This window comes from Cyprinodon variegatus, unplaced genomic scaffold (genome assembly GCF_000732505.1).
Source record: "Cyprinodon variegatus isolate N-32 unplaced genomic scaffold, C_variegatus-1.0 Scaffold546, whole genome shotgun sequence".
Classification (NCBI taxonomy): Eukaryota; Metazoa; Chordata; class Actinopteri; order Cyprinodontiformes; family Cyprinodontidae; genus Cyprinodon; species Cyprinodon variegatus.
The window spans coordinates 373,839-392,986 of NW_015150999.1; the positions used below are offsets into that span (position 1 = coordinate 373,839).

The following is a 19,148-nucleotide window of genomic DNA, read 5'->3' on the forward strand; positions in this document are numbered from 1 at the left end:
AGAGGTAATTAAAATGTTTTTATCTTTAGAAAGTTTTAGTTTTCTACAAACGTAGGTTTTTGATGTGTCCAAAATATTCTTCTTGTATCTATTTTAATCAGAGCATTTTTCTTCCATATGTTTGCTATGTCTCTTACATGACTTATGGTAAACCCTAAATTAGAATTCTTATGCCTTAAAAATATACAAAAACAAAATCCTTCTATTTTTCCATAAGAGCAGTCATGAAAGTAAGCCGACTCTTGCCTCGCTACTTATTATATTTAACTATGCGTTGCTGATAAACACTACCTGCCAAGTGCAAAAAAGTCCTTTTGTCTCGCTTTTGGGATTTTGTTACTTCCAGATCGCAACAGGTGATGCAAAACTTTCTTTAATTTCAAACAGGAATCCCTAAATTATATCTAGAACAGAAATGTTGTTGCTTACTGATTATTTTTTGATAAAGCCCCTGATGAAAAAGGCCCGTAGATCTTCTTTGACTATTTCTCTCATTGTTCCTGCTTCTATCTACTTAAAAAGATTTTCCTTTTTTTCCTGTATTGTCATGAAAATGTTTCTCTGTTTCCAAAAAAAAAAAAAATGCATGCAGGGTGTAATAAAGAAATATAGGTCAATAAACCATTATTATATAACACTAGCAAGAATTTATATCTACTTTCACCCCTGCATAAGGGTATTTCTTCTGTACAGTACCAAATTTCTTTTCTTAGATTATCAATTTTTGCCATTATATCAGCATATAGTATAGTATTACTGATATCTGCATTGCCTGCTGAGTACCTTAGAACCTCTTAACTGATTCACTTTTCTTACATATTCAGTTTAGCCGGACTAAAGTGAATATGCATTTTTACCACACTTTTAACAGCCCAACTCCTCTTTAGAGATATGCTTATAAATAAGTTTCTACTTTACAGTATCTGTACCCTTAAGGTCTCTTGCAAACTTCTAACGCCTCCACAGAACAGATTTTTTTAAGATAGATTCTGTAAGGTAATTAGGTGGCTTTTGAAGGCAGCTCCTTTGGATTTTTTTAGGTCTCAATATATTGTTGCAACCTACTTTTTCGTTAGTAAAAAAAAAAACATCTACCCTATATAGTCAAAATTCAATTCAATGAGTTTTTGTGCCTCCCGTGTGATCAAATGAAATCTTTTGTTGGAGAATACTTTTGATATGCATTGTCTCAAACAGTCATAAGTTGCTGACTTACTTTGTAGCCCACAGTAAGATCCTGGCAATCCTGTGTGCATCCACTGACTCTGCGGTTCAAACACTCATTCACATTGCAGTTTCTCTCATCTGATCCATCTCCACAGTCATCTTTCCCATCACAAAGATTTCCCTGAGATATGCAGCGGCCATTGGAGCACATGAAGAAGGAGCCATTGCATAAGCTTCCTGATAAGAACAAAGAAAATGAAAACTATAATTAGAAAAACACCCTACGATCAGCTATGAGATCTTCTCAAAGTTGTTTACCTGACATTAAATAATAACTAGCAAATGATATTCAAATATGCTGATCTTTTTTGGTTCCTAAATATACCGAATAGGTTTGAAGGTGATCAATGCTAGTGGTCACATTGATGCATTAAGAGATTCTTACAGAGAGCCAGATGTTTTCTTACCGGCAGCAAGACATTTGAGGTTCAGAGGGAGTTCGTCTGAGTGATCGGGACAGTCCGCATAACCGTCACACTCCCACTGAGAGCTGAGAAGACAGCGACCGTCCCCACAGCGAAACTCCCCAGATCCACAGGAGCGATAGACTACAAAGAAAGGAAGACACCATCTCATCAAGTTACACTTGGACTTATCAGTTTCAGAGCTTTCGGTTCAGCTGGAACTTCTGCAGAGTTAAGTGTCAATTATGTAAAACAGATTTACAGAAAAGAAAAAAAAAAAAAATCCATGACTGCTGTTGATACCATAATGAAGCACTATCAGAGTGTGAATAGAATCATTGCTGATCAACAATTCAAGCCATCTGGAGGTGTAATAGTATTCACAGCTGCAGCGGCCAACATTTCAAGAACATACGTTTTCCCAACCAGTCATCATAAATCAAAGCTGCAACAGAGAATTCCTTCCACATCTCCAAAGAAAGTAAATCCCTGAATAAAACTTGGGTGTCAGAATGCTTACAAGAATTGAGACAAATAGTATTATGTCAATGTTTGGTATAATAATATGTAAGCGTCAGAAAAACTTTTAATTTCAAGAATTAAGAGCAAAACTGATGCCTGTTCCAGATAAATTAAAGAACATAGAGGAACTATCTTTGAAATCTATTAGTCTGAAAGTGTTAAAAAGCTTTTTTTTTTATCATTATCAGATTTGATCTGAAATATGTTGTAACATAAATATTTCTAATTATTTAATATGAAAAAAGTTTTTTTGATGATTAAAGCTAATTAGTCTGATACTAAGAATCAATTTCTGCATAATTTTTTTAACTTTAGAAATTGTTGATGAATCAGTGTAACTTAAAAACTACATATAAAAATTACAAAATTAACAGTTTTCTGCTTTTATGTTTGGCTTTTACTCCTTATGCACTTGTTTCTGTTAAAGAGGTGCAACCTTTGTTTAATGAATTTACCTTGAAATAAAATGAATGCATAAAATATCTAACTTTTAAAACAAACTACTCAAAAGGTTGGTTTATCTCTTACAAAAAATCACCAAAAGTCTGTTTTAAGGTAAAAATAAAACAAACAAAAAAATATTGTATAATCTCCTTGAACAGGGTAAAAAAGGAAAGTTTTCTAAGCAGGGAAAAAAAAAAGTTCTAAATATCTAAACAGATAAAAGCTTTTATAAAACATGTTTTGCTCTCTCTGGAGATAAAAATGAGCTTTGGTTTCATTTGAGACAACAAAAAGTTTAGCAGATGAAAAGAAGTAGGTTACTCTAAGTTTTGGGACCATTTATCAAATAAACTTAACCAGAACATCAGTGACAGAACAGAAGAATATCGTGTGTATTGTGGGTCTGGAGTCATTAGGAGCCTGAATGGGCAGTTTGAAGAAACAAATCATTCTAGTACGAAAAACTGTTTCACAATCTGCCTTTGAGCTAAGGTACTCAGACACATAATAAGTATATTAAAAATAAAGACAGTTTCAGATTCTGTTTAGTACATTTATCAAGAGATATGGTTAAAGGTCATAGCCTTCCATCAAAATCGGCAATTTCTATAAAAATGATAGATGAAAAAAATCTGAATTAAAGTTTTAGTGAAAAATATAATACATCAATAATTGTTTTATAAAGAAGTCCAGATGGATAAATATTTTGTTCTCTTTCAATGCAACCGTACGTGTATATACTATATAAATAAAGATAAGTTGAAGTCACGTTAGATGAAGCTGAAAAACTGCATTTCGTTTGGGTTTCATTTCTAAATAACAAAAACAAAAAAGATTAGTAAACATCCATCAAGCTTTTGAGCCTTGGTGCCTATTCAAGAAGCAGAGGGCTTCAGAGGTTGCCGCTTTCCTTCTGACCAAATGTTGTCAATAAAAAATGTTTTAACTCTTTGCAAATCCACATTAACATCAGCTTTATTTGACATGGATATAAACTGAAAAACAGAACTGAACTAGAGAGTTTGCCACTTACTGGGGGAGAGGAGTTGAACTTTTAGTTATCACTATTAATTGTGGTTTATTTTAGAATCTTATCTGATTTTTTATGATTCAAAAATAAGTTTTCACAGAGAAACCTTTTTTTTTTAGCATTGATCCAACCATTATGTCATGGCATGGATTAAGGTTTTTAGGGCTAATCTTGAAGGTCTGTCAAGAAAATTTACAAGTTCAATTCAATTCAGTTTATATATATAAGCGCCAATTCACAACACATGTCCTCTCAGGGCATTTTATAGACATGATTTAACCAGATCTTCTAGTCAGATTGGTTAAAAAGTTTTCAATCTAAAGAAAACCAGCTGATTGCGTCGACTCATGGACACAACAGCAATCCCTCACACCAAGCATACTTGTAGCAACAGTGGAGAGAAAAAAATTCCTTTTAACAGGAAGAAACCACCATCAGAACCAGGCTAAATGTGAGCGCCATCTGCAGAGGCCGACTGGGGTTCAAGGAGACAGAAGCAGACATGCAGAAAGAAGAAAAGATACAAAAGGCAACAGGCGGCCCCGTCCAGGAAACACACAGCCAGGCAGATGAACTTAAAGGTATTACCATACTCCCTGTTTAATGTAGAGAGCTTAAATAACCAAGATAAATCTACTTGCCACATTCCACGGATTCGTCAGATCCATCTCCACAGTCGTTATCGTGGTCGCAGACGAACCGCTGAGGGATGCACGCTTTGTTGTGGCACCGAAACGAATTCTCATCACATGTGTTGTTGGGAGCTGATGGTCAAAAGCAGAGTACTTAAATTCTAGTGCATGGAGAAATTTTTCCTTACATAACGTATTAAAATAAATGTTTCAAAACACTGTTTTCCTTTTATGCCTTTAAATTATTGTTTCCCTGCTAAGTGGGTTTGAGTCAAAGACATAGTAACCTCGATTTATACCACTAAGTGATGTCTTCATTTCTGTAAAAGCCTCTAATTATCCAAATACCCACTAATTCAGTCTGTATAAATCCTTTTCCCACCAAGCCTTGAAAAAATATAAAAAATAGCTTTAAGTCATGAAATGTCAGAAAAATAATATTTCTGTATCTTAGAAGGGCAATCTCACCACAGCCAGCTGGAGCGAGTTCGTCGCTTCCATCAGGACAGTCCCTCTCACCATCACAGAGCCAGCGTTTGGGAACGCAGGCGTATGAGCCAGGGCAGCTAAACAACCCTGGAGAACAGGTCACCGTGCCTGAGAGGAAAACAAGATCACAACGTCTGCTTTTTAGAACCAAAGGACAAGACAAGAAAATTAGACAGCATATCACTTTTCATCAGCACTCATTTCATAGGTGAAATGCTTTTTAAATATTTTATCTTTTTGGCAGTATTATATTCCCTCACACACTTTCACTTTCATTTATAAAGTGCAGGGAAAGTTGCTGCTTTATAGTAACTCACAGTTAACAAAATTATTGCTGTGCTTGCTGTTCACAATTTAGCTAATAGTTCAGTAACATTTCACAAGCTTTCAGCATACTGTATCTGTCTCTACCTTAGTCAGTTAAATAACATGCTGCTATCATTTTACACATCTCTGATGTTGCTGCTATTTGCAAATATCCATTACTGTAAAAATGTCAATAGCTGTGTATTGGTGATTTATTTTCCAGGTGCACAGTTTTTTTTTTTTATTGTTAAAACAATTTACAGTACAGTATTTTTCTTAATCTTTTAAATCTTCACTATTGTGTTACTCTTATACATTTTTTTAAGGTCCATATTTGTGTGACCATTTTTTCTATAATCTTTTTGCTGCTGTAAACATCAGAATTTCACCATTGGGGGACAATAAAGGGATTTTCTATTTCATTCTATAGAAAGAAGAATTCTTTGAGCATTCATTGGTTGCCAAAGTTAGAATCTGGGAATAAATGTGGTTGCTTGAAAGCCAATTTGAAATCAAAGAAAATAACAAAAAAGCAAGGCTAAAATACAACACTTAAAAAATACAATGGTTTCAATTGTTGCAGTTAGGATGATATAGAAGCCTTGTATAAATGTTTTAGTGTGCTTAAATAACCACCTAATATCTCACAATTCTTTTCCCTAATTTCCCTATTTTGTGGAATTTAAGCTATAGAGTTATTAAACAACCCCTTAAGACAGTCCAGAATCCTTGACTGCAAAAAAAAAAAAAAATGTAAAAATAAGTGAAACATTTTTAAATTAAGAATATTTACCCTTAGTTTGAGTAGATTAATAAGATGATTTGCCAATGGAATTAGTTTTTTACTTTTAAAATAAGATAATTCAATAATATGCACTTGAAATAAGACAATGCAATTGTCTTTTTCCATTGGCAGAGTGTCTCACTTACCTCATAAATTCAAGAAAAAATGACTTATTTATATTCTAATTTTTGCAGTGTTCGTCTTTCCAGCCCACTTCTACACAGTTAATGACTTACAGGTTTTCAAAATAATTTTGTTTTGTAAATCTTGCCAGGGTCAGGAAAAAAGGTTGGTCTAGTGAAGAGAAGTCAGTCTCATGTTTAAGTCAGGCATTTCAGCATTATAAAGTTGGCAAAAGGAAACAGTTGCAGAGGTAAAGAGGAAACTTTGATTTTATCATTTCATTTCCAGAGTACACTTTAAAAAACATTAACTTCAACTTATTTTGTCATATATGTGTTTGAAACTTAAGGGCTGGACAAATTGCCCACAAGCTGGATTAAGCCTGTGGGTTCTATGTCTGCTGAAAAGTCTAAATTTAATTGGTTTTTAGATACATTTAATGCTTTGAAAAGTGTTTTTCAAATCATCAATGATGGAATGCAATTTTGACAAGAGGAAAAAAATCCTACAACCCCATACTTGTCACTTAGCATAAGGTGCTCTACATATTTACAATGGATGTCTTTCATTTGGCCTCTTGAAACAATAAGCCATATTTCTTCCATCTGACTAAATGCTTATTGGATGTCAAAGCATTGTTATTTTGTTTTTGCACATGTGACTCAAATGTAAGTCACAGGCAGTTCACAATGGAGTCTGATACAGGCAACATTTCTGGGAACAAATCCCTATTGAACATTTTTCTTCCAATGATAACATTGCCTTGGTGACTCAAAGATCAAGAAATTGCTAGAGTTATCTATTAGTAAGCTTTGAAAATTCTTATGCACTTTCTTTCCATCCAGACCAGTGACTTAAGGAAATGCGTTTCTTTTTTATGTTATATTTATGCAGCAAGTCATGGGTTAGTAATAATGTAGATTTCTATGGTCTCTGTGAATTCCCTGAGAAGAAATGTATTTAAAATGCTTCAGTTAAATTATTGAAGGAATTGAGTCTTCCCAATACTTTTTTTAGTGATCTTTCTAGATTTTTTTTACTTTAATGATGATTAAATATTATAAATTTTTCAAAGCATGCTAGTGCAATTAAACATTCTTTTATATATATTTATTTTTCTATCCTTTCAATCATGCAGTTAAAGGGCAATACATGTGGTCATTACTGTAAAACTGGATTATAAAATTAATGTTTTTTCCTTTTAAAAATTTTTCCTTTTTTCCCCCCTAAATCTAATATTTTAGTTAATTTAACTTTTTGATAAATAAAACTACCCATTCAAATCTGCAAAATAGACTATGAAAAATTGTACAGTCAATCATTTGGTGATGTATTTCACTTTTATCTATAAATCAACTCTAGTTATTTTGGTGCAGCAGTTCTATGCTTGCTGCTAACACAATCTCACTGTGCTTTTTAAATGACAATCATTTATTAAATTCTGCACGTCAGCAATACTTATTTTTTTTCTCAAAACTTCCCTTACAGGCAAAACCTGACAAGGAGAAAATCATTTATGCTGAGAAACAAAGGTAAATGCCATTGCTCAATTGAACATGTGTGCAACAAACTTTTGGAGACCTTTGGACCATTTCATTAATATTTCCATGACACTTCATTACATCAAAATTACAACACCGATGTTCACAGTTGTTTTTGTCTCCATCAGGGCTGTTTCATTTTGTCTTATTGTGGAATTCATTACACATACATCTCATTTTCCCACTGAAATAGCTATGCCTCTTGGGTCCTAGTGATGAAAAATCTATTTGCCTCAGTGCACTACTCAAATTATCAGCAATGCCTGAGGTCTCATTTGTTGCCTCATTAAGAGCGTCTCATTTCCAGTTCTGCCTCAGGAATGCACAAAGCTGCAACAAGCAACGTGGCGGATGTGACCTTTTATGTTAATAGCAGTGCTCTCATGACATCTGAAAGGGCACTAACCGCAGATCTGCACACTCTCGTCGAGCCCGTCCTCGCAGTCGTTCTCCCCATCACACAGCCACTGTTTGGCAATGCACTTGTTCTTCGAGCAAGCAAACTGGTTCCAAAGGCAGGATGAGTCTGCAGAGGGTTTTGGAAGAACATCCAGCATCATAAATCAAATGAGGGGGTATTAGAAATTACAACAAATATACAAAATAACCAGCATAAGGGAAAACGTGTTTGATCGGAACACATTGAGTGGGTTGGCTCAAATTTGCTGCTTTGTTTTCCTCGTTTGGGGCTGAATAATTTCTACTAAGTTAAAGCTGCTATTAACTGAATATCTAAAGGTTAATGTAATTCTACTACAAGAAATAAATATGTTAGCATTTTTTTGTATTAAAATACCAAAGAGTTTTGTAGAAACAGAGTTATACAGCATTTTTTATTCGAAGAAAACACAAACTGCAAGATTCCCTGAGCTTATTATTATTGTTATTCTATCATTGAGTCACATAAACAGTACATAAAGGTAAATCTAACATGGAAATACAATTATTACTCCAACTTTTTCTGTTAAAGATCTAAAAACTGTTTAAAGTATTTGAAGTAGTTTGGCTGGGCAAAATTGAAAGTCAGTTAAAATACAGCTACATGTTGGATCGGTTAAAAGCAAACAACCTAGACCTTTGCTCAGTGGAAAAAGGTATAAAGTCACCTTATGACCCTGTAAAGGTTAGGAGTGTGTAGAGAACAGATTTATGGATAAATACAATAAATGCATTAGAGGTCTGTTAGAAAACACCAGTAAACAAAGAGCAAGGAACAAAACTGAAAGGTTCAGGTTAAAGTTGAGAAGTAGCTTAAAGCACTGTCAGGATATATATTTATATATATCAGCTAACACTGCTCAATCCATCAGCTGAAAATGAAAAGAGTATGGCATGACAGAAAGCTTCCAAGAAATGTAAGGTTTCAAAGGCTCTGCAAAGAGAACATCAATCAGCTATAAGCAGCCCAGAGGCTCAAAGTAATACTGAGGGACCTGAACAATTCATGTAAAAGAATCTATGCACAGGACAACTTTTAGTCCTGTATTCCATTTAAGCCCCTTTCCACGGACAGTTTCAGCTTTTGCCTGTGGGCATGGGCTCTCTGACTGCTCACTCCTTCTACAATGGTTGGAAGATGGACACTTCCAGACCAAACAGGCTTTAAAAAACACAAACAACTTAGTTGCTTTCTGTTTGTGTGACACAAAACCAATGCTAGATCATTTATATCGATTATATAGATGTTCCTTTTTATGTGACTTCAGGGCCTTCAAGTCCTCCAAGTCTGCATCAGGGAATACAGGAAAAATAGCCTAATTTAAGTTATTGATTTAAGTTATTAAATGCACCCAACTGGGTGTAATTTAGAAAGCTGAAATGTTTCTTTTTTTTTCTTTTAACTTTTTTCTTTTTATTTTTATTCAGTCGTGTTTAATTGAACCACCCTTTTAATAGTGGTCCTTAGCATCTATGTAGTCTGTCTTGAGATTACATTTTTCTCTCAACTTCTCTGCAAAAACATGTTTGGTTTTCCAGACCCCATCAGTGAACAACAGTCCGTTAATGTAACATTTCGGCCTTACTCCTGAGCAGGTATGAAAAAAGACGGTCCCATGTGGCCAGAACAATAATTGAAATGTTTGCAAAGTGGGTTGAGAGAAGTGAGGCTGACCTCTATGGAATAATGGTCATAAAATCTCCTTTTCACTTTTAATATGCCATTTGGGAAAGACAGTAAAAAGTAAAAGGAGAAGTTCTAGTCAGGTGAGAGCACAGCTTTTAACTTCTGCCCCTAAACTGAAACTAACACTGCACATCACCCTGGACTATCACCATCCCTAATGTGAAACACTGCAGAGGCATTCATGCAGCAGGGATTTTGTGCTTTTCTTGAAACTGATATCAACAGCTTGAACTGGCAATATTTTGTAAAGAAGAGTATATCACATTATTGTGTCAAGATGTGCAAAACCTAAGAAACATATTACTAAAGAGTTGCATCAGTAATTATTGCTAATGGTTACTTTTCACAGTAACTAATGGGGGAGGGTTAAGGCAAAATGCTTTTATTTATCAGCATTTTGAAACCAACGTATCATTAAATCCACTTCACAATTTAGTTCAATTTATGAAGCTCTAACTCCAAAATCTATGAAAATGTCATAAACTTTGTGACAGAATATGAATAAGTTTAAGGTATTCAGTAATTTTTCAAAGCAGTTTCAATATTCCAGCCCTGTCTATGTTGGTTTAGTTGAATGTTCTCATTTAATTTTGACCTGAAGGAGCTGAATGCCGTCTAAGAGAACACTCCGCTGATTGCTGTATAATGGCTATTGTGTGAAACCTGAGTATGCGGTATTCATCAGCGGTGCTGAATTTGTGTCACCGAGCCTCCTACTTTCTCTAGGGAGTTGCTCTGTGGTTTCATTCTTTTAGATGTCAGGCTGGGCTAAGTCTGCCAACGCTTTGATAAGATGTTCAGAGAAGGAAAGGGGGATGTGTGCTGCAGGTCAGACCTCAGCACAGGGAATTATGGATCCAACTAAAGGTGGGGGGTAGCAGTGGAAGGCATAGCTCCCACTGTGCTGGTTTCCCTCCTGTCAGACTTTATACATCTCTCTATCTTTATGTGCACCGATACCAGGATGTCAGATATGGGTGAGATAAACATTAAATGGCTAAATCTGGAAACTGCGATTATCCAGACTTCCTGTGCATGAATCCAAATTTGCACTTCAAATGTGAACAGCTGCTTGAAGTGTACAACAAAATAGCAGGTCTACAGCACACTAAATGCATCAAAGGTTCTCTTTCAAGTCTCATTTTCAATAGTGGTTTGCAGAATAGAAAAGTGCATTATTCATTGTGATGGGAGAAATGACTATTCGCCCAATCAGATGTAGAATTTCCAATCTCTAAAATGCAAAGACATTTTCATCATACCACAATGCTTTTGCAGACATGTTATCAGTCACTCTGGCTTTTATATGATGATTAACCCAGAGGAATGGTAATATTAGTCTGCTGGGAAAGAAGAGAGCATATTGGAGATTTAGGCTATAATCCACAGCAGTCTTTAAAAAAAAATCACAAACAGGCAAAAGTGACATTTCATTATAAAAAATGCAAATTCTGTTCATGTATTATTTCCCTTCGTACCATCAAACATTGATAATATTCCAAATTAATCAGATTGTGTAAAATGTATTAAATACAAAAACTGCATTTCAATCTTCAGTTCTCTTTTGTAAAATGTAAACAATAAAAGATTTTTTCATCATCTGTACAAAACGAGAGAAATCAGATCTTCCCCTTCAAAGTATGAAAAGAAGCAGACTTCTGTGGGGCTTTTCATTTGTCTTTTTATGTTGTCAGAATGAAACTGTTGGCATGTAACTATATCATCAGAAAAAGCTGTTCACACAAAGAAGATAGTAAATCATATTGTTGGTCTTGCTTTATTGTGAGGCTCTGCTCCCATGTGTTGCTATATTTATTTGCATTCAAGCAAAAGCATGTTAATGTCATGGCTTGGCTTTGTTGATTTATTCAGAAATCTTTTTACAAAAGTAGAATAATAAAAGAAAAGCAATTGTGAAAAAGGGATTGTAAAATTATGAATTAATCTAATGTTTTTTTCTACCCACTGCAAACTGCATAACATGCTATATTTTACCTAATTTCACTCAATGACGTGTAGATACTTTTTTTTTTTATGTAAGCATGTGGATTAATAGTATAAATCAAATCTAATTACTATGCCTCCATATGGCAGCGATAACATTTAACATCATCTCTAACCACCTACATCAAAGCACTAAGCTTGTATTGCTTTAATTCAAGATATACCACTATATAAAAGAGTACATGTGCAGATGCTTTGAGGTAAATTATAAAATGCCAGGATTTCATTACATTTTCAAAGTTCAGATGGTGACATCTTAACTCTGTTTTAACAAGTTCTACAAACATTAGGATGCACTCGCCAGAATTTCTGCCTGTGTCTTAGAAAATAGAAATCTGGCATTTTAAAGCCTTGTCCTTTCACTTCACTAGTGAACTTATATTTGCATACATACAGTAGCATACTTCATAGAATGATGGGTGGTTAATTAAGTGATATGCTGGAGATGTTTTACTTTAAAATTCAAAAAGAGTTGTAGAAAAAGTGTGTCAGATCCAGGGTCAAAATTAGACTTTCAAACAAGTGCCAACTTTAACAAAAAGAGACCTCTCTCAGCAGCTACCCCATCATTATGCTGCTTTATTCATATAGTACAAATGCAATCAGCAACCAGCATGTGATTGGTTTTAATACTATCAATTCAATTTCTTTGTAGGGCCTCTTTTTTCTGTTGCCCTCAACGGCATTGAGATAAATAAGAACATAAGAAAAAATATAAACATGAACTATAAAAAAATGATGAACTCAGAAAACTACTAAACAAAAAAACAAACAAAAAAAAAACTGCATTTCAGATTGTAGGTGAAATAAATCCGCTTTAAAGACATTCCCAAAATAGAAGGATACTAAACACAGGTGAGAGTTCTCCATATAGAAAAATATAGACCTTGTTCCAAGTTAGACAAACCCTCTTTCACATAGTTCACACTAGACCATACAGGGAAGACACCATATAGTGCCTGACCTGCTGGCAGGAGACAACATTTTTAAAACATTTTTTTCAAAGGTAAGTACACTCTGCTTTTAACACAACCAAGAACCACGACAGATAGCACAGAAACAGGCTAATCCCTCTTTCTTTCTCTGTGTTTTGCAGGAGACTCTGGAACCATAAGACCCAGCAGAGACTGAGTGAAAGCAACCTTCTCCTTCCACAATGGTCCCAGAGCGGAACCGATACAGTTGGAGGTTTTTTTTTTCTTTCAAGAGAATAGAGCATGCATCCCTATCAGCTCGACTGATCAATACTATCAGACCTTGCTAAACCAGGGATGCCCAAGTCCAGTCTTTATGAGCTTCCAGCCTGAAACTTTTAGGATATTTTGCACTGAAGATAAATGTGACCAAAATCCAATTTCTTTTTGCCCTGAAGGTAAAATTCCTTCATGACTGTGTGAACAGACCAAGTCACACAGAATCTAACTTATTTAATGTGATCTGGACAACATTTGTATGTCGTTTTAAATCAGAAACAGGTCACATTTATTGGACTCTGACTGTGGTCTGCACAACCAAGTGACCTACATCAGTACTGGTTTGACGATGATGTCACACTGTATTGACATCACGGACCACAAACAATAATATAAGATTAAAAATGGAGGACAGTGTAGACAGAGGTGTGCAGTGGTGGGAGTTGTATTAGAGCGGATACAACAATCCAAAGGAAACTTGAGGATTCATATTGTAACAGGTCAGCTGACTAAGACGGAAAACCCAAACATCTCTCTTGGGAGATATACTGTAGCTAAGCTCTTTTTCTGCTCTGTCTGCTGTATCAGCCAGCTACTTCCACTGCTTAGCAGCTTTGAATTCATCCATAGGCACTGACTTCTTGGTACTGTTGTTCTGCGCATTGGGGTCACTTCTGCCCCAGGTGTGGTTTTGACGGGACTTGTTATTGTTTTTCTGTGCATGAGGGTAACTGTAGAGATAAAATTTGAGATGGTCATGTGAACAGCAAAACGTAAAATTTGGATGGAAAAAAAAAAATCAGAATTGAGCATTAAAACCCGCAGTATGAACTTAGCCTTAGATGCATCCCTTCTCAAACACACATGTATCAAATGAGTGGGTTATTATCAGGCCTCTGAACTGAATGACATGATAGCTCTCAAGGAAAGTAAGTAAGAAAGGTTTCCTTTTATTTAGCACATCTCTCAGACAAGCGTCACAAAGTGCTGTACGATATGAGGCATATAATACAAGGCAGCACCATATAAAATACATATAAGAAAAATAAATACAATTAAAACAATCATAGCAGGCCTTGATAAAATGACTCTAAAATGCTTTGCTTTAGTTGTTTATTAAAATCATCCATAGACCCTTGGACTAGGACAAGGGTCTTGGACTAAACTTTCCTGAGGACTAGAAATCCTCATTGGAACAGTGAAAACTAGCAGAACTAAGTATGGCGGAGTAGACCCTGGACAGGTTGCCAGCCCATGCACACACTCACGGTGGGTCTAGAGAAGCCAATTAACCTAACAGTCATGTTTTTGGACTGTGGGAGGAAGCCCGAGTACCCAGAGAGACCCCACGCATGCTCAGGGAGAACATGCAAACTCCATGCAGAAAGACCCCAGGCCGGGAATCGAACCCAGAACCTTCTTGCTGCAAGGCTACCCACTGCGCCACTGAGCAGCTCGTAAGCAATTAAAAAGCTTAGCCAACAGGTTAGCTTGCAGCAGATGTTTGCTAGTTCTCTTGAACCAAAGACTGATGAGTTTTAAGTATTACACTGAAATATTTAGGGGCTGATAAGTTTTTGTTTGAGGCCACGCGAGGTCTTTCTGCATGGAGTTTGCATGTTCTCCCTGTGCATGTGTGGGTTCTCTCCCGGTACACCCGCTCCCTTTCACTTCCAAAAAACATGACTGTTAAGTTCATTGGCTTCTCTAAATTCTCCTTAGGTGTGAGTGTGTGCCTGAATGGTTGTGTGTCCTGTTTGTCTCTGTATTGCCCTGCAATAGACTAGCAACCTGTCCAGGTTGTACCCTGCCTATCACACATTGACAACTGGAGATAGGCACCAGCACCCCTTGCCACCCTGCTTGGGAAAAGCACGACTGAAAATGGATGGATGGATGGATGAATGAATTGCAATAATGCACTAGAATTCACTGCTTCATCTGTTCATGAAAAACTTGCACTACGGATGTGACACAAAAACTACAAGCGATTCGCTCTGTTTTTGTACATTGTAGTCCAAAATAGCAAATATGACTTTAAAAAAAAATAAAGGTGACTAAAAGATGTGTTTTTTTATTGTTTGGGGGATGTTTAGAGCACTAGTGGCTTGTTTTTTGGACAGTACTGTAGGCTGACAGGAAAGGGGGTATGAGAGAGGGGGAGAGACATGCAGCAAAGGACCATAGGTGGCGTCAAGGACTAAGGCCTCCGTACATGGGTTCTGTGCGCTAACCATTGCCCCACTAGTTTTAAGATTATCTCAGTCTCCCTTACGACATCAGGGCATAATTGAAGCATTGCTTTGTTGCGGCCGCCTTCTTGCAGTTATACTACCACAAAGGCAGTGAGGGTGACATAAAATCTCACCTCCCACACTGTGATTGGTCCAGCCAGATTTGGCTGCATCAACATCAATTTACCAGACTGAATTACGCTCTGTGTAATTCAGTCTGGCTGGCCAGGCTACTGGAGTTCTTAAGATAACATCACCACTTTGAAATACAAGATAAGAAAATATGTGTTATTGTATCAACACATAATGTGAAGTTATACACTTAGATTGGTATACAGTTCTAATGTAAGTTGTAAAAAGAACTGCTGTATCAAACATTATGTAGTGAACAAAATCATAAAATGACAATGGCAGCTATTCTGTAGAGAGGCCTGTCTTAAGCTAGGAGAGGGAAGCCATTAAGGAGTGAGCAATTGCAGTCATAAACTGAGCTTTAACTACTTTGTAAAAAAGGAGTGGAAACAAAATAATATCTGAAGGTACAATATGTACAGCTGGCAGAAACGAATCAGAAAAGACGAAAAGACTTGCAATTGTATTGCAGCTCAACGGTACTATGTGAAGGAATTAATGGAGGGAAGGGGGGTAATTTAGCCTAACTCTATACATGTATTTCTCAAAAGTTTCCAAGTTGTAAATGCAATTATAAAGTGATAATAACTTTGAATCTCAACATAAAGCAATCAAGTAGTTAAATGTAGCACAATGGACATGGTTTGTACATATTTAATGTCCCTGGACTTTTATGTTTTGGAGTTAAAAGATGCCGACTTACCACACTGGAATTCATCCGCTCCATCTTCACAGTCTTTTTGGCCATCACACAGCCAAACACTAGAAATGCAATTCCCACTTGGGCAAGCAAAGTGGCCCTCCTCACACTTCTGCCCATGGGAAACTGGGACATACAACAAAATCAAGTCAATCCACTGAGCAACAGCAATGATTGAGGTCATTATCATCTTCTAAGCCCTCTCTGAATCCTTTGTTCCACTGCCATGATCATCTCTGAAAATGAGATGGAGGATTTTCAAACTGAAGCTGGCTTTCCTGACCTGCCTGTGATTTCACAGGAAAAAAATGTGAGTTGTTGTGCAGCTCACCCTGGCAGTTGGTCTCATCTGCGTAGTCTCCGCAGTCATTTGCACCATCACAGATCCATGAGGGATGGATGCAGAGCGAAGTGGAGTTGCAGCTGATGAAATTCCTTTCTTTCACCCCCAGCTTGTAAAAGTGAGAGCAATCGGTGTGGTCTGAATACAAAACACATCACAACAATGATACTGCGGAAGGTGATTGTGACGAGTGAAGCACTAAGACTTCCCCATCAGAAGTTACAGTTAGCGGCTATATTTCATCTGTTACAGAGGTAGCTGTAAATACTTTTTAATTCTGGCTGTAATAAAAAGAGGAGAGTGCTTACTGCAGTTTTTTTCATCCGAGGCGTCGGCACAGTCAATGACCTGGTTACACCAAGCTGATATGTGTATGCAGCTCCCATCTTTGCAAGACATTTCAGAGGAGCCACATGTAGTATCTGTTGGAGTAAATTACCATTTCAGAAATAAAAACAGGACAGCTGAAAGGATTAGTTTGAAAAACAGTTCTTTTAAATCTGAAGTAAATATTTACAAGCTACCCAGAGGAATTATCTGTTTTTATTTTTTATTTTTCAAGCTGGACAGCTTTTGTACTGAATATGAGAATCCTTATGGGTCTGCAGAACAACACAGTTAAAAGCGCTCCCCAGTAAGTTAGTATTTTCAGTGCTAAATTGTAACAATAGCCTCTCATGAGGCATGGTGACACACTATATACTTACATGATTTTTAAAAACAAGAAGTAAAAAATGATTTAGATGCTGTGAAATCCATAGCACCAAAATTAAACTGAGCCTCATATATACACATACTCTTGCTAAAATTTGGATAAGTTATCCTCAGGAAATGCATCCAAACAGAATGTTTGTTTGAGGCATGAGACATCTGACACAATGTAAGCTGGAAATATAATCTCAGTACTTTGCATAAGCGTGAGGCTGAAATAAACTTGGAATGTTTCAAAAATAACTCATAAATTCTCTCAAACGTTGATATTTCATTTAAAAACCAGTTTTCTGCACATTTATTGTTTGGATTATTATCCTTTTAGGAGCACCTGCTGTCAGCACCTTGTTTGGAGGTGTTTTTGGGTGGACGATTCAATATCCAAATTTTTCCACAAAAATTATTTAATAAATAACACGAAACTGCTAACTAAGACTGATTCTGTAACTAGTGTTAATCATATTCTGATTATATTTTGGTTATAAAAGAACAATATATCAACAATATATCAAACAGCCTTGAAACCACAACATTTAATCAGAGCAAATATCCTATGTGAAATATTTTTGATCCTTTAGAGACTTTATTCCGATCTTTTGTGGCTAGTGGTGAAAAAGCATAGTTTAACTACAACATTGATTAACCCATTTCAGTATCCCTACAGCAGATCTCCCAGAATCATCATTTAAATATATATAAAATAAAACAAATTCTCTGTTCTTACTTCTAGTGCTACAAGAAGCAGTAAAACACAGCATATATACAGTGAATTTACAACTCTAACAATATTAGAAGAGTAGGGGTGTGTGAAAACTGACAAAAAATCTTAAAGGGTGATAACAACAAAAGCAAAAAGAAAAAAAATACGCTTGTGATAACTATTTTTCCTGTTCACACTGTAGTGTTTTCACATTTTCTTTCTATAAATGAAACAAAAGCCTTGATCTTGTTGAGTCGACAGAGATTCTAGAACCTCAAACACCACTTACTAAGTAGTGTAAGTGCTTTTCATGTTTCAGCCCATATTTTAACATTAATACCTGAAATGTATTGCAGCTGTTATCCTACATTTTTTTCTTCTTATTCAGTCTAGGGTCAGAGGTCAAACTGTAGTAATGTTTACAGGCTAGTTTTATACTGTGAAAATAAGCTGCAGTGATAACATGAATGTAGTGCTGAAACTGCTTAGCCTGAGCTCAATACAGTTTGCCCTTTGAAAAGCTATAACCATGTTTTCTTGATTTTACTGAATTTTTTCCCCACTTTTTTTCCATCAGCCTGAAAAAAGAACAGATCCTGGTATAATTGTTGTTCTCTGTGTTTTTCTTCTTCTGTGTTCACTGTTATAATTCTTTTGATAACCAAAGGTGTTCCCTTTTGACCAAAACAGTCAGGTATTACAAACCTGTGCGGCAAAACAAAAACTCTTTTCACTCCAGTCCTTAAAATCCAGCATGTTGCAGCCAATATATTGTTTTTTAGATTCTATTTAGACCACACATGATTCTCTGCCACTGCATAGTTTTGATCGACATTGATCCCTGGTCTATTTTGGAAGGCCCTATTCAGAGATTTGGTCAGAATTTCATAAGTGGTAAGAGAGAGACAGGGTGACAAAGTATAAAAAACTGGCCAAAATATAAACAACCAAAGTTTGCTCCCATATCTACTGTATCTAAAAAACACACAATGACTAGACATACAGACATATGCCCTGGTGCTGAAGTCCATGTTTGGGCCGTACCAAGGCTGTCATAATGTAAACAAAAATATAGTTATCATTAATTATTTGTTATATTAATAAATATTAATTAAATCATCAATTTCCCAAATTATAATCAAAAGGTAAAAGAATAAATTATATCCCCCACAACAGACTCCCTTTTAACTAATTTTAGCCAAAATTGCACCAGATAGACACACATACATTTATATTAAATTGAGAACTATCATTTGCATGAACTATCTTTTTTTTATGTTATTTTCTATCTGCTGAGCAAGTTGGAGATCAATATATAGAGTAATAAAATATAGATCACTTCCTGTACATATTGGTTTCATATTTGGTGCAGAACCTGAAAATAACATAATAAATAATAATCTTCAACAATGTTTTATTTGAAAGAAAATATATCAGAAAAAAAGGTTTCTTCTGCATTAAAAATCATTTTTTAGGATAGTTTCTATTTTGGTCTTTATAAAAC

At 35.7% G+C, this 19,148-nt stretch overlaps 1 protein-coding gene across 1 annotated transcript in view; it reads right to left on the reverse strand.

Annotated features, from left to right (window-relative positions):
- lrp1b (LDL receptor related protein 1B) overlaps positions 1 to 19,148 on the reverse strand; it is a gene marked incomplete at its 5' end in the record, with an annotated part of 277,806 nt that overhangs the window by 71,750 nt on the left and 186,908 nt on the right. The window contains 8 exons of the mRNA XM_015391547.1: positions 1,217 to 1,404; positions 1,635 to 1,775; positions 4,269 to 4,391; positions 4,728 to 4,856; positions 7,909 to 8,028; positions 15,894 to 16,016; positions 16,222 to 16,371; positions 16,542 to 16,655. Of these exons, the coding sequence (XP_015247033.1) occupies positions 1,217 to 1,404; positions 1,635 to 1,775; positions 4,269 to 4,391; positions 4,728 to 4,856; positions 7,909 to 8,028; positions 15,894 to 16,016; positions 16,222 to 16,371; positions 16,542 to 16,655 (1,088 nt within the window). The remainder of the gene's footprint in view (positions 1 to 1,216; positions 1,405 to 1,634; positions 1,776 to 4,268; positions 4,392 to 4,727; positions 4,857 to 7,908; positions 8,029 to 15,893; positions 16,017 to 16,221; positions 16,372 to 16,541; positions 16,656 to 19,148) is intronic.